The sequence below is a fragment of the Phyllobates terribilis genome, unplaced genomic scaffold (genome assembly GCF_046119375.1).
Source record: "Phyllobates terribilis strain yellow unplaced genomic scaffold, ASM4611937v1 Scaffold_1__5_contigs__length_1240528914, whole genome shotgun sequence".
NCBI lineage: Eukaryota > Metazoa > Chordata > Amphibia > Anura > Dendrobatidae > Phyllobates > Phyllobates terribilis.
The window spans coordinates 842,413,518-842,429,777 of record NW_027362761.1 but is presented as its reverse complement, the minus strand read 5'-3'; the positions used below and the strand labels follow the sequence as shown (position 1 = coordinate 842,429,777).

At 43.2% G+C, this 16,260-nt stretch overlaps 1 protein-coding gene across 3 annotated transcripts in view; it reads right to left on the bottom strand.

The window, feature by feature from the left end:
* Positions 1-15,322, bottom strand: part of LOC141153439 (melanopsin-B-like) — a 343,613-nt gene extending 328,291 nt beyond the window's left edge. For all 3 annotated transcript variants that reach the window (XM_073638228.1, XM_073638237.1, XM_073638245.1), the window contains exon 1: positions 15,122-15,322. In XM_073638228.1, the coding sequence (XP_073494329.1) occupies positions 15,122-15,136 (15 nt within the window). In that variant the 5' untranslated portion in view covers positions 15,137-15,322. The remainder of the gene's footprint in view (positions 1-15,121) is intronic.
* Positions 15,323-16,260: the final 938 nt, after the last annotated feature.

Here is a 16,260-nt window from a genome sequence, read left to right as displayed (position 1 = left end):
ACATCTTATAACTAGAGATGAGCGTTGTTCTACTCGAACTGTTCGCCAATCTCAAATTCGAGCTGTTTTGGGCGGTGTTCGAGCCGTTCGGCGAACACGAACAATTTGAGAAAAATTCGGCTGTTCGAGGTTATGTTCGATAACTGTTCGTGCACCAAAATCATAATTGGATTTTTTCTCAGTAATGATGAAAATTAATGTTAATACGCAGTTTGAGTGTACAGCGGGGTGGGGGGAGGGGCAGGGGATGGATCTCTGCAGGAACAATGAAGATCTCCATTTTTTTTTTCTCTTTCCCGCATTTACAGTGGGGAGGTGCAATCTGTCAGCCTATCAGCAGCGCACACACGGAGCGAAGTGCTTTTTTTCACACAAGCAAGGGCATGTGTCATTGGCAGTGTATGTCACATGTCCTTGCCCTATAAGACCAAGCCATTTTCCCCGTCGCCACCATTTTCTCACTGCTGCAGCTGCGTGTTAGACGGCACCGCTGCTGCTGTGTGCGCTATACCTTGTTAATTTCAAGCCAATTTTCGCACAAATCTACAGATAGCTTGGGAGTAGGGAATAGTTGTGCTTGCAGTCCTTTTAAGGACTAGGTTACAGCATTTCCTACGACTTTTATCAGGCAGGTCTGTGCTCTTAAATAGATAGATTGTGGGAGTAAAGACTAATTGTAATTGGAGTCCTTTTCAGGACTAGGTTACATCAGTTCCTATCAGTTTTTGCCAGGCAGGTCTGTGCTAGTGCTGTGCAAGTTTTTTTCACAGCATTTGGCTGAATCTAGCAAAGCTAATCCTTTTTGGCCTATTGCAGAGTGTGTTAGTCAGTGGAGTAGCCTATCTGTGTTGCAAGATATACCACCTGTGTATAGAATACCAATTTTTTTACTGCACCTAGTGAAGTAAAATCTTTTGGGCATAGCATCATTCTATTAGTCCATCTATACTGACCTCCATCAGGTTGCAAATTGAATATAATTTTTTTCTGCATCTAGCTCTGAAAAAATATTGGGCTTCTAGCTGTGTGTGGGACTTGTTGTATTAGTCCATCTATACTGACCTCCATCAGGTTGCAAACTGAATATATTTTTTTCTGCATCTACCTCTGAAAAAATATTGGGCTTCTAGCTGTGTGTGGGACTTGTTCTATTAATCCATCTATACAGACCTCCATCAGGTTGCAAACTGAATAGATTTTTTTCTGCATCTACCTCTGAAAAAATATTGGGCTTCTAGCTGTGTGTGGGACTTGTTGTATTAGTCCATCTATACTGACCTCCATCAGGTTGCAAACTGAATATATTTTTTTCTGCATCTACCTCTGAAAAAATATTGGGCTTCTAGCTGTGTGTGGGACTTGTTCTATTAATCCATCTATATAGACCTCCATCAGGTTGCAAACTGAATATATTTTTTTCTGCATCTACCTCTGAAAAAATATTGGGCTTCTAGCTGTGTGTGGGACATGTTGTATTAGTCCATCTATACTGACCTCCATCAGGTTGCAAACTGAATAGATTTTTTTCTGCATCTACCTCTGAAAAAATATTGGGCTTCTAGCTGTGTGTGGGACTTGTTGTATTAGTCCATCTATACTGACCTCCATCAGGTTGCAAACTGAATATATTTTTTTCTGCATCTACCTCTGAAAAAATATTGGGCTTCTAGCTGTGTGTGGGACTTGTTCTATTAATCCATCTATATAGACCTCCATCAGGTTGCAAACTGAATATATTTTTTTCTGCATCTACCTCTGAAAAAATATTGGGCTTCTAGCTGTGTGTGGGACTTGTTGTATTAGTCCATCTATACTGACCTCCATCAGGTTGCAAACTGAATATATTTTTTTCTGCATCTACCTCTGAAAAAATATTGGGCTTCTAGCTGTGTGTGGGACTTGTTCTATTAATCCATCTATACAGACCTCCATCAGGTTGCAAACTGAATATATTTTTTTCTGCATCTACCTCTGAAAAAATATTGGGCTTCTAGCTGTGTCTGGGACTTGTTGTATTAGTCCATCTATACTGATCTCCATCAGGTTGCAAACTGAAAATATTTTTTTCTGCATCTACCTCTGAAAAAATATTGGGCTTCTAGCTGTGTGTGGGACTTGTTCTATTAATCCATCTATACAGACCTCCATCAGGTTGCAAACTGAATATATTTTTTTCTGCATCTACCTCTGAAAAAATATATGGCCTTCTAGCAGTGTGTGGGACTTTCTCTATTAGTCCATCTATACTGACCTCCATCAGGTTGCAAACTGAATATAATTTTTTTCTGCATCTAGCTCTGAAAAAATATATGGCCTTCTAGCAGTGTGTGGGACTTTCTCTATTAGTCCCTCTATACTGACCTCCATCAGGTTGCAAATTAAAAATAATTTTTATCTGCATCTACAGTACCTCTGAAAAAATATTTGGGCTTCTAGCTGTGTGTGGGACTTGTTCTATTAGTTCATCTATACTGACCTCCATCAGGTTGCAAATTGAATATAATTTTTATCTGCATCTAGCTCTGAAAAAATATTTGGCCTTCTAGCAGTGTGTGGGACTTTCTCTATTAGTCCATCTATACTGACCTCCATCAGGTTGCAAATTAAAAATAATTTTTATCTGCATCTAGCTCTGAAAAAATATTTGGCCTTCTAGCAGTGTGTGGGACTTTCTCTATTAGTCCATCTATACTGACCTCCATCAGGTTGTAAACTGAATATAATTTTTATCTGCATCTAGCTCTGAAAAAATATTTGGCCTTCTAGCAGTGTGTGGGACTTTCTCTATTAGTCCATCTATACTGACCTCCATCAGGTTGCAAACTGAATATATTTTTTTTCTGCATCTACCTCTGAAAAAATATTGGGCTTGTAGCTGTGTGTGGGACTTGTTCTATCAATCCATCTATACAGACCTCCATCAGGTTGCAAACTGAATAAAAAAATTTTCTGCATCTACCTCTGAAAAAATATTTGGGCTTCTAGCTGTGTGTGGGACTTGTTCTATTAGTCCATCTATACTGACCTCCATCAGGTTGCAAATTGAATATAATTTTTTTCTGCATCTAACCCAGCCAATAGTTTTGGCCTAATACCACAGTTTGGTCACTCAGCTCCGCTCGGTTCCCATCCATTGTTTTTTTGTGCAAACAACTCCAGAGTTGTGAATTAGTTAACCACCAAAATGAGTGGAAAAAGGCCTGCTGCTGGTGGAAAGGGGAATAGGCGTGTTGGGAAGGGGAAAAAAGGTTGTGTCCGTGGGGTAGGTGTTAAAGCAACAGTAACATCTGCAGAAGAAAGACCATCTTCCAGCCAAACTAAAATGTCTACTTCTTTTAGCGGACAATGTGATAAGATCCCTTTCTTACGGCCATGCCAATCGCTACAAATTCCAGATGAGGCACAAAAACAGCAAGTGCTTCAACGGATATCAAGTGCTCCTTTAAATGGGCTCTCCTCCACATCAACTTCAACATCACAAATACTCCAGTCCTCAAAGTTGTCATCCCAATCGCACTTGCTTCCTCACAGCTCCCAAATCTCCAGCTGCCCGTCTGAGTATGAGGTAGAACAGATGGTTGAGTCTGCAGAGCTGTTTACTCATACTATAGCCTGGGAATCAGAGGTCAACTCCAGCGCTTCTGTGAATCCAGACGAGGAAATGATCTGCACTGATGCCCAGAATCTTTATGAGTCGGATCCAGGACCAGACGCAGAAGGTTCTGACCATAATGTAGACCCTCATTCCCAAACTGTAACTCCTGTTGGTGGAGACAATGAGGAAGACGATGATAAGACTCAAATACCTGATTGGAGCGACAACTTTAGTTTTTTGTCAGGGCAGGAACAGGTTGGCTCTGAGGACGACGGGTGTGATAACGCACAGGGTGATGATGATGAGGTTGGAGATCCCACTTACTGTCAACCCACAGTCAGCCAAGAGATGAGGTCAGCAGAGGAGGTGGAGGAAGATGCTAGTGACGACGAGGTCAGGTTGCGCCTTCCTGGACAGAGACGTAGTACTGGAAGCACGTCAACAACTGCATCCTCAAACACAACTCTGCCTCTCACCACAAGTGGTGGTGGCTCTTCAGGTCGCATGGGTGCAAAGCCTTGCATAGCCTGGGCATTTTTTCAGATCGATAAAGATGACCCAACTCGTGTTATCTGTAACATTTGTCAGCAAAAGCTAAGTAGAGGCCAAAAAATACATAGTTTGAGTACTTCATGCATGAACCGGCACATGGACATGAAGCATAAGTTGCAGTGGGAAGCTCAGTGTGCTACAATGCGGCCTAGCCGGCCGGGCCAACCACCGTCTGCCATATCTTGTGCATCCGTGGCCTCTTCATCCTCTGTGACTGGGGGGACAGCAGTCACACCTGTTTTGGGACGCAGACCTGCCACCTCTTTACCCGCAACAGCCAGCGTGATTGGCAGGTCATCATTTTCTTTGGAGGTGGTAACACCAGCTGGTGTTGAGCGCTGTCCGACATCGATAGCACCACCTTTGGATCAAGGCAACCTAACATGTCCGCCTGCATCTTCCTCACAGATCGGCAGTTTGCCGGGGACACCCTTATCAACCCCGTCTAAGCACAATAGCCAGCCCTCGGTCCCTCAGATGTGGACAAGTAAAAGACCATTTCCTCCTAGCCATGAGAAAGCTAAGAGGTTGAATTTCACCATCTGCAAGCTCTTGGCTACAGAAATGCTGCCTTTCCGCCTGGTGGACACAGAGGATTTTCGAGACCTTATGTCCGTCGCAGTGCCCCAGTACCAGATGCCCAGTCGGCACTACTTCTCAAAGAAAGGTGTGCCTGCGCTCCACCAGCATGTCGCACACAACATCACCGCTTCTTTGAGAAACTCTGTGTGTGACAGGGTGCATTTCACCACAGACACTTGGACGAGTAGGCATGTACAGGGGCGTTACATGTCGATGACTGGGCACTGGGTAACTATGGTGACAGCAGGACAAGGGGCTGCTGTCCAAGTCTTGTCGTCCCCACGAGTTGTGCGTCAATCCTCTTTATGTCAAAGTTCCTCCACTGCTTCTGCCTCCTCAACCTCCTCTCGGTTTTCCACCTGCACCCAAAGCCTGTCTGGTCATGCCACAAGCTTTCTAACTGCGCAGAAGGGATCCTGCACACCTCCTTACTATGCTGGCAGTAGGGCTCAACATCATCAGGCGGTTTTTACATTGAAATGTCTGGGAAATGTGAGTCACACAGCTGAGGAGTTGTGGTCAGCTCTGGAGAACCAATTTCATGAATGGTTGTCTCCACTGGACCTGAAACCAGGGAAGGCCGTGTGCGACAATGCTGCAAACCTGGGTGCGGCCCTTCGCCGGGGCAATGTCACACACGTGCCTTGTATGGCTCACGTGTTGAACCTGGTTGTCCAGCAATTTTTAGCCCACTATCCCAGACTAGATGGCCTTCTGCAGAGGGCACGGTCGCTGTGTGCTCACTTCCGCCGTTCGCATCCCGCAGCTCAGCGACTTACATCTCTACAGAAGTCGTTGGGCCTGCCACTTCACCGGCTAAAATGCGATGTTCCTACACGGTGGAATTCAACTCTGCACATGTTGCAGCGACTGTGGCAGCACCGACAAGCCCTGGTGCAATACGTTCTGACGTATAGCCTGGGCCAACGAGATCCAGAGGTGGGGCAAATCACGCTGGAGGAGTGGTCTCAGATCAGGGACCTATGCACCCTTCTGCACAGTTTTGAAATGGCGACGAAGATGTTTAGTGCTGACGATGCCATTATCAGCATGACTATTCCGGTGATTTACATGCTGGAGCACATGTTAAACAGAATTCGGAGTCAGGTGGTGGCACAAGAGGAGGTGGAGGAAGTAGAGGAGGAGGAGTTGTATGCGGAAGGGCTAACATCTGCAAGGTCCAGACGGTCGGCAGCACCAAGGCGGCAGGCATGTGAGGGTGGGGGAGATGGTTTTACCAGGGCGCATGGTAGCAGCCAAACTAGTGAGGAAGGTGCAGGAGCCCAGGAAGAAGTGGAGGACGAACTGATGGATGACTCATCAGATGAGGGAGACCTTGATCACATTTCTGTTGTGCGAGGTTGGGGGGAGAGGACAGAGGAAGGAAGCATGATTGTTACCTCGCCACCAACACAACAGAGACTTAGTGCTCCTGGATGCGCAACACACATGAGTGCCTTCTTGCTGCACTACCTGCAACATGACCCTCGAATTGTGAGAATTAGAAATAATCCTGACTACTGGGTTGCCACACTGTTAGATCCCCGGTACAAAAGTAAATTTGCAGAAATTATTCCTGCCATAGAAAGGGATGCACGCATGCAGGAGTATCAGCACAGACTGTTGCAGAATCTTACATGTGCTTTTCCACAAAATACCAGTGGTGCACGTAGTGAATCTCACAGTTCCAACTTGCCAACCGTGGGACCGTCAAGTGTTCAGCACTCAAACCGTAACAGAACCACAGTATCTGCTGGTAACATCAATTTTGCGGAATCATTTCACCACTTTTTTAGCCCATCCTTTGCAAGGCCACAGGAGACAAGAAGTCTGACACATAGTCCACGCCTAGAGACGATGGTACAGGAGTATCTCCAAGTAAACATTGAAGCCATGACTGTGTCACTGGACCCTTGCTCTTTTTGGGCTTCCAATCTGGATAAATGGCCGGAGCTAGCCACTTACGCCTTGGAGATCTTGTCATGCCCCGCAGCCAGCGTTCTGTCTGAACGTGTGTTCAGCGCTGCTGGTGGTGTGCTGACAGATAAGCGCACGCGGCTCTCCACTGATAATGTAGACAGACTCACGTTCATAAAGATGAACAAATCATGGATCCGAAACGACTTTTCTACCCCTGTGTCATCCTGGGGAGAGTAAAAGCTTGATGATTGGTTAAAATCACCCTACCAACCGTTTTAAGCTTTCAAATTACTAATCATGTTTATCTGTATCTTGGCTGGAAAATAATTTGGGCTTTGTAGCAGTGTGCAGCACTGATTCTATTAGGCCATCTATCATAAGCTCCACCAGATTTAAAATTACTAATCATGTTTATCTGTATCTTGACTGGAAAATAATTTGGGCTTTGTAGCAGTGTGCAGCACTGATCCTATTAGGCCATCTATACTAAAGCTTCACCAGATTTAAAATTAATAATAATTTTTAGCTGCATCTAGCCCGGAAAATAATTTTGGGGCTCCGAGATGCGCAAGACACATAAGTGCCTTCTTGCTGCACTACCTGCAGCATGACCCTCATATTGTCAGAATTCGAAGTAATCATGACTACTGGGTTGCCACACTCTTAGATCCCCCAAACTTTTCGATCAACCTTTTCATTTTAATAAAGACCAAAAAAATGGTCATTTTTGAAATTATAAGCATTAGCAGGTTGTTAGAAACTGAAATCAAACAATTTTCAACTCAAAACTTTATTCTAGGTGATGTTACATTTTCACATAGGACCCCTTGTTCGAAAGGAGCTTCTGAACTCTCTCGTCCATTGAATTTGTCAGGTTTTGGATGGTTTCTGCTTCAATTGTTTTGCATGAGGACAGAATACCCTCCCAGAGCTGTTGCTTAGATGTGAACTGCCTCCCGCCATCATAGACACTCCTTTTAATGATGCTCCAAAGGTTCAGAATGGGGTAGAGGTCAGCGGAGCATGGGGGTCACACCATAAGTTTGTCCCCTTTTATGCCCATATCAGCCACAGATGCAGATGTTTTATGTGCAGCATGAGATGGTGCATTATCATGCAAAAAAATGATCTTGCTGTGAAATACAAGGTTCTTCTTCTTGAACCATGGCAGGAAGTGCTGTTTGAGAAAATCCACATACATTATGGAGTTCATCTTTAGCGCCTTCAGGGATCCTAAAGGGGCCGACAATCTCTCTCCCCATGATTCCAGCCCAAAACATTACTCCACCTCCTCCTTGTTGGCGCTGTAGCCATGTTTGCGTGGGGTGTCCATCAACCAGCCATCCTCCACTCCATCCATCTGGACCATCGAGCGCTGCACGGCACTCATCCGTGAACAAAACAGTTTTGAAATCAGTCTTCATGTAATGTTTGGCCCACTGGAGCCGTTTCTGCTTGTGTGAAGTGGATAGAGGAGGTCGACAGGATGGCGTATGCACAGCTGCAAACCTCTGAAGGACCCTGCATCTTGTTGTTCGGGGGACGTTGGAGGCACCAGCAGCTTCAAAAACTTGTCTGCTGCTATGACAAGGCTTTTTTGCCGCTGCTCTTTCAACCTGACGTAATTGCCTGTAGGAAAGAGTCCTCAATTTGCCCTTATCAGCACGCACACGTGTGTACTGTGAATCAGCTACATACTTCTTGATTGCCAAGACACTTCATCCTGATCATCGCACAATGTTGATTGTAGTCATGCCTTGACCTAAACACTCCACAATTTGTTGCTTCTCAGCAGCCGACACATCCTTTTTCTTTCCCATTTTGGCAGAAAATGTAGGCTGCTTAATAATGTGAGACAGCCTTCTTAAGTAGTCTTGCCTTTCATTGGACACACCTGCCAAACTAATTAGCACAGGTGTCTGCAATTGCTTACAGTGATATAAAGAGCCCTGACACACATCACCATCAATGAGTTTAACTGACAAACAAACAAATTCTTCCCTTATCACTCCTAAACACTTTTTGCATAATAATTTGGAACACAGTGTACATGTGCTTTTCCACAAAACACCAGTGGTTCACGTAGTGAATCCTACAGTTCTAACTTGCCAACCGTGGTCTGTATGGAGTTGTTCAATAAAGGGCCCAAAATTAAGATAACATAGATGGGAGAGGTCTCTATGAATAGGAATTCCTAAGTATTTGATACCCTGTGAGGGCCAGGCAAAGGGAAAGTTGGACTGGATGGAATCCTATATGGATTTGGGGAGGGAGACATCGAGGGCCTCAGACTTCGCTGCATTGATTTTAAAATTTGACCATGTAACAAAGTGATCTATTTCAGCCATAACAGCATGGATGGATATATGTGATTGAGTGATATATACTAGGACATCATCAGCAAATAGAGAGCACTTGTACTCGGTGCCTCCCACCTCAATCCACCTAATATTGGGGTTATGGCGAATTGATGAGAGCAGGTGCTCCGTCACTAGGATGTATAAGAGAGGGGACAGAGAACATCCCTGCCTTGTCCCATTGGTGATTGTGAAAGGTGATGAAAATGTTCTGACGCGCCCCCTGGGCCTTGGGACACCCGGAGCCGGACCCTTTTTGGTGGATGCTGGTGGTTGTAGTCTCCGTGGTGGCGACCCGGTTCTGTGGCTCAGGGCGGTCAAACCAGTGGCGGAACTATTTATGTGGTTTTGATGTTTAAATGTCCGACTACGCCACCCGTGGATTGCGGTCAGAGTGAACCGCCGCTCCAGGGCAGACCGCTGAGGCTGGTGTTGTGGGTGCAGCAGAGCGTAGCATAACTCCCCACGGGAGGAGTATAGCCTCAGGGCAGTGTATGCGGAGGATGGGGGTGATGGTGCAGGGCAGCAGCAGTAACGACACGGAGTCAGTGATGCAGTCCAGGGCCTTTACTCACAGTTCTTATTATCCAGACCACGTCTGCAGGTAACGGCTGCCCACGTCGTACTGTGCTCACCAGGTGAGGGGCTCAGACAACTCCCAGATAACTTTGGAGCGCTTCACAGGACCCCCTTTGTGTGTCCTTTGTCTGGCCTTTCTTACCAACCCTTCTGTCCGGCTGCCTCGGGCCTCCTCTTGGTAAACTTGGCGCCAGTTTCCCTAACCCTATGTGGTGCCTTCCTAGCGGGTGTAGCGAGGGGCTGCGCCACATAAAATGTCACAGCCTCCTGTTTCTAGCTGAGGGTCGTTTCCTGCCTCCACTAGTTTCGGGGACCGGTCTCCCCCTTTGGCCTGACCCCTCCACGCAGGTGGATTCGGGCGTGCGGTGGCGACTCGCCCGTCCGCACCCCTGGGATCCCTTCGTTCCTCGTTCCTGGAGCCTTCTCCGCTCCTCTTCCTTCCTTCTCCCTCTTCCAGGCCTGGGCCTCTGTTACTAGGCCCGCCTCCGGAGCAGAGCTCATGCAGAGCCCCTGCTCCCTGTCACTTCTGCTCAGACTTCTCTGCACTGAACTAAGATGGTGCCCACCTTTTATACTCCCTTCTCAATGCACCCAGGAACTGCTTCCTCCCTGCTCCTGCACTACAGGGTTCCCCTTCCTCAGTGTTCCCTCCCCCCACTCCAGCCAGGGACAGGGACTGTCGTGCCCATCTCAGGGGCATATTGGTCGCCCTGCCCCACGGCAATGTGGTGGAATGCATGCAGGTGTCGGGTCCTGATCCACACTACATCCTCACCTGAGAGTGAGATATCACACCTCTGGGTGAGGTGCAATACCTCTGTAGCAACCGAGCCCTCAGGGTGCTACAGTTCCATTTATCTTCAGCCTAGGTGACGTATTGCGATACAGGGCCGTGATTTTGGCTATAAAAGGGTCCCCTAGACCCCTACCCCAAGCTTTTTAAGAGAATCATATATGGCGTGCCAGGAGACTCTATGGAATGCTTTCTCAGCATCCAACGAGAGTATCTAATTACAAATTTTTAACTGCATCTAGCCCAGGAAATACTTTGTGCCTAGTAGCAGTGTCTGCTAGTCAGCGGCTGTTAAGCAAGCTACACCACCTGTAGTTTGGACACTTAATTTTTTCAAAGGAAATGCTTCGGGACCACGGGATACTCAGTGAAGAGCATCAGGAGGCACCCCAAGGCATAGGGGCTGGGACTGGCAGTAGGATGCCTTGCGGTGGACAGCCGAGCTCGATCCTTATAAAAGCTTTTTAACTGCAGCAGCTTTAGTGGACGCTACTGGAGCTGGAATTACGCGGCTGCTGGCATGAGACTTGCCCTCCAATAGATCCTTGTAAATGGATTTAAAGTGTATTCATTCAAATTAGAGAGACAATTTAAATTAAAAAGCTTAGAGCTGCCTCCACCACAGGGGGGCTCGCTCGACCCACCAGCGGACAGGCACCAGTATTGGAAGAGGGGGGCTGGCCGTCAGGGTTCACCGCGGCTCTGGCACAAACCCGGCGACGCGGAAGTGGCACGGGCAGGAGCGGACTGAACGTGTCGGCTTCTCACTTTTTGGATTTTAGAAGGGCATGACATGCCTATATCTGTGTCTCCCCCTCCTTTTACTCCTCCACCTCTTTTCTTTTCGCATGACTATATGTACTTGTCACTTTTCCATGTGTTAGTTGTGTCTTCTGAGCAGTTTGTCAGCTTTTGGACACCTTTGAAGGTGTTTTCTATGTGTTTCTATGTGTTTTTGTTTGCCTGCCATTGGTTTTAACGGTGTTCGAAGGTGTTCGACGAACAGTTCGACGAACAGTTCGGCGAACACACGGGTGTTCGACGAACCGAACTCGAACACTACGGGGGTGGCTCAACACTACTTATAACACTATAAATTATATAAAACATCATTTTATTTATGTCTGCACCACAACTTTCATAATCTTTTCGTTTTTACTCTCTTCTTGCTTGTAACTTGGATATTAATCCTAAAGATTGAAAGCAATTGCTCATTACAGTCAATTTTTTGTCTTTTTTCTGTTGAGCTACATCATTAAAAGTTGAAAATGACACATTTTTTTTTAACATGGCACCAATGTAAGCATAGCCTTATTCTCTAGTAATCATTATAAAATCAACCTGGAATTCCAACTACTGTATATAATGTCTGCAGAGAATACTGCAGCTCTCCTATGACAATACATGGAGAAAACAAAACCACTACCTTTGCAATAGTCATGAAGGCATCAAAGTGTTATCAACGTACCAAAGTCACAAAGCCACATACATACGAACATGATTTAGTTATACTGCAACCAAGGAAATTTCTATTTCCGGAAGAGTAGTAGACGATAGAGTAATTTATGAAAGACATTTTTAAACATGACTGAAAAATGTATTTAAATGTTTTGTCTAGAGATAAGTGTAATAGTTATGCACTTTGGAGCACTTCACCGTTATCTAATTCAACTGCGGAGCATTTTATAGCATATTATTTATCAAAGCATTTTTTTCTACACCTTGGATATATGCCAGGAGTTCTAATCCTGATAATAGAAGGGGATTATAAAATATATTTTATAGTCATTAAATGATATCCGACCTGAGACATTTGACTTGCCAGAATGTGCCTGACAAATAAGATACAAATCTAATTTCATTAGTAAAACATTGTGTAAAATCTTTATAATACATTTCTGGCAATAAATATGCTGGCAAATAGATCCCAAATGTGGTGCATATCTTTGCCTAGTTTTTAATCATAATTGTGCTATTAAAATTGAACACTATGATAAGTGATCCCCAGAATGTTTTATAAATTCAGAACATCATTTTTTTTCTTCCATACTTGTACCATTTTCTATGCTGCCAACTATCCCTAAGGTAATTAATATACTGTACTGTGCAAAAGTTTTAGGTAGGTGTGGAAATAATGCTGCCAAGTAAAAATGCTTTCAAAAACAGTAGTGTTAATAGTTAATGTTATGATTAGCAAATTGTATGGTGAATGAGCAAAACTGAAATCAATATTTGGTGTCTGTCCACCCTATTCGATCAAAACAGCATCAATTCTTTTTGTTACGCTTGCACACAGTTTTTGAAGGAAATGGGCAGGGAGATTGTTCCAAATATCTCAGAGAACTAACCGCAGATCTCCTGTGGATGTAGGATTGGGCAAATCTTTCTGTCTTTTTATGTAATCCCAGACAGACTTGGTAATATTAAGATCAGGGCTCTGTAATGGGGTACATTATCATCTCCAGGACTCATTCTTCTTCTTTATGCTGAAGATAATTCTTAATGATATTGGCTGTATGTTTGGCTTATTTGTATCCTGCTGCAAAATAAATTTGAAGCCAATCAGATGCCTCCCTGATGGTATTGCATAATGGATAAATATCTGCCTGTATTTCTTAGCATTGAGGACACCATTATTCTTGACCAAATCCCCAACTGTATTTACAGAAATTTAAGCCCAAAACTTGCATAAAACCTCCACCATGCTTCACTGTTGTCTGCAGACACTGGTTATTGTACCATTCTCCAGCACTTCAGTAGACAAACTGACTTTTATTAAAGTCAAATAATTCACATTTTGACTCCTCACCAGTCGAGAGCACTTGCTGCCATTACTTCTGCACTCCAGTTTCTGTGTTGTTGTGCATAGTTGAGTCACTTGGCCTTTTTTGGATATCAAAGGCTTTTTGGCCACAATTCTTCCTTGAAAACCATGGATCATGACTAAACTTTTCCGAGCAGTTTTGAGCTGATGGAATTTCTTGCAATCGTCCAATTTCATAGAGAAGTAAGCATGATGTGTCTTTCATCTGATGCATTATGTTTCCTTTGCCAACCATTATATCTATGACCCTTAATGTTGCACATTTCTTTGTGTCCTCAATACTATGAAATACAGGTAGACTCTTATCCATTATCCAATACCACAAGAGAGGCATCTGATTGGCTCTAAATTTTTTCTGCACGACAATAACCCCAAACATACAACCAAAAAACTAACTTCACCAGGAATAATGACAAGGAGTCCTGGAAGTGATGATATGGCCCCTCACAACATAATCAATCTTAACATTATGTTGTGGGATTATATAAAGAGTTAGATGGATTTGCACAAGTCTACATTCACTGAAGATCTGTGGTTTGTTTTCCTAGATGCTGAGATGTTTTAAAGAGTAACCATCATTTAAATTTTTATTTCATGAATCAATAGTACAAGTGAAAATGAGAAAGTTTGGTAAAATATCTTATCAGAGAAATCTGCTTTTTTTTTTCTCCACGAGGACTGATCATTCTTTTTCAAAAACTCTCCTGGGTTTCAGAGAAAATTTAAACTAGTACGCCGACCCAGCTGGCTTTTCACAGTGCCGCTTCAGGGAAGTGACAGGTCTTTTACCATGTAAGAGACTTGTTAATCAACAACAGGGGTGCAAGGAAAAGCTGGACAGAGGCGGCAATGGACTACTCTGGTCTCCGGCTATTGTCTTCCAACTATATTTTCTCTGAAACACCAGAACATTTCAGAGAAAAACATACCAGGCTGCAATTGTGCAGTAAGGCTCTGATTCATGCTACTTGGGGTTCGGCCAGCATGACTCAGGTGACAGCTTCCCTTTAATTAATAAAAATAAACTTTTAACATTTGTTTTTTTTTAAGCATTTTTTTTCCATATCTGCATAAACGATTTTTTCAGCATTTCTTCCATACCTGCCTAAAAGTTTTGCACAGTACTGTATATCATATAAATACAATATTGCAATCGCACTGAGGACTGCAGTGCACTAAGACCACTACTTACATAATAGAAGAGGTGCCTAGATTGTATTGTATACTGAAATGCTAAATACAGTACTGATCTGGTAAACCTCATTTGAAAATCACAGCCAAACAATGTGTTTTAGGGCAATGGCGATCTATACATCACCCTATTTTTTTATATTTCACCCCTGTTGTGTTTTAATAGGACCTTTACATGTGTCTACTCAACTTGATGTCACCCTATTTGCATTGACTCTGAGCAACCATTTATATAACAGGAGAATTAGCTTGTAACATTGATGACAAACAGTAGCATCTCAGATTGTAAATAGATTTTAAAGAACTATAGCTATATAGGATTTTGCAATGTTTGATACTTGTGTAGCTAGAACAATCTAAATTCTGTAAAGAATAAGTTTCCTTTAATTCTGACTCTAGAATCACACATGCCCAGCAAGCAATAAAAGACATTGCACTACTATCTTCAAAAGTTCAGGATTGAAGAAAAAGCAGTGAGCTTCTACAGTGTAGATAAATGGTGATGGCTGTAATGTAATTTTGGATTATTCAGTTCTCACTATAACCGACAGATGTTATAAATTCTATCACAGCAGATTCCTACACTAGATCACCTGAACCTCTTTACAGCTCCTCTTCACTCATTATGTAATTGATATCTAACTGTAAAATACTATTAGAATTCTTATTTATAGAGGCTTCAAAAAACCTATCCCATCCCAAGGATAAAGAGAATTACAAGTCCTTACCTCCAGCTCTGCCATGCTCCTGTCTATACAGCAGTGGTTGTGCTGTGGATATGGCAGGTATGCCCCTAGGTGGACTGGGGGGCTCTTTCCCTGTGATGAGCTAAGAGCTGTATCTTTTCCTCTGTCTCAGAACATGGTACACAACAGCAGCATCAGCAGCAGCACAAATGAGACCTCCCTGCTCCCCCCTCACTATGAGCACAGCCTTCTGACTACTGGGAGACACATCTAGTCTTCAATGACATGGAGGAGGAGTGGGCTGGTTAGACAGGTGGATTATTGGATGAATCTTGTTATTCTGGGCATGAGATTTCATGGTTCACAATATTTTGTGCAGTGTATTAGAAACAAACACAATCTACATTATTGCAATTTATTGATGTTTTTAATTAACATTACTGTCAATTCCTATACCTCATTTCGAATATCATATATAGTTTTCTTTTTCTTTAGGTATATCTGTTTCTGGGAAATTAAGTAACAACTATTATGGTCACTTTTATACCGTAATTGAAACAGAAGTCATCTAGCTTTTTATTGTTGGTCCTAAATAGCAAAACTGATATGAAGGCAAAAGAAGTATCACTGCACTTCGATACAAATTTGACATTCAGAAATATGGAAATGTCAATGGACTCATTGGATAATTGCACACATAATTAACACCTTATTGATTGTATCTCTTCTTTCCATTAGGCTTTATGCACATGGCCACATACAGAGTTAGTTCCAAATAACAATATCGCATTCTTTGCTGTGGCATCAAAAAAGCCTGTTTCAAAGCTTTGCAATTTTTTTGCACTAAATATCAAGTTAACTGAATAATTAAATACAAAAGGTATCTGTTTTTTTCCCATTGTCATACGATATTTTTTAATCATCTACCTTATATCATTCTCCAACCCGCTGATCTCAAGTTGTTGTATACTGTAATACACTGCTGAATACTGAAATTGCAACACCAAGATGGAAAACTCGTGCAAATATAGAAATCACATGATCAACAGACCTGTTAATGATTTGAAAATGATGAAAAAATGGAAAGAAAATTTCAAAGTATCTTGATTTACTCAGTATCATGTATGAGAGAAACAAGCAGAAATACACAAATTTCCTCATTATCAATGAGGTTATTAAAA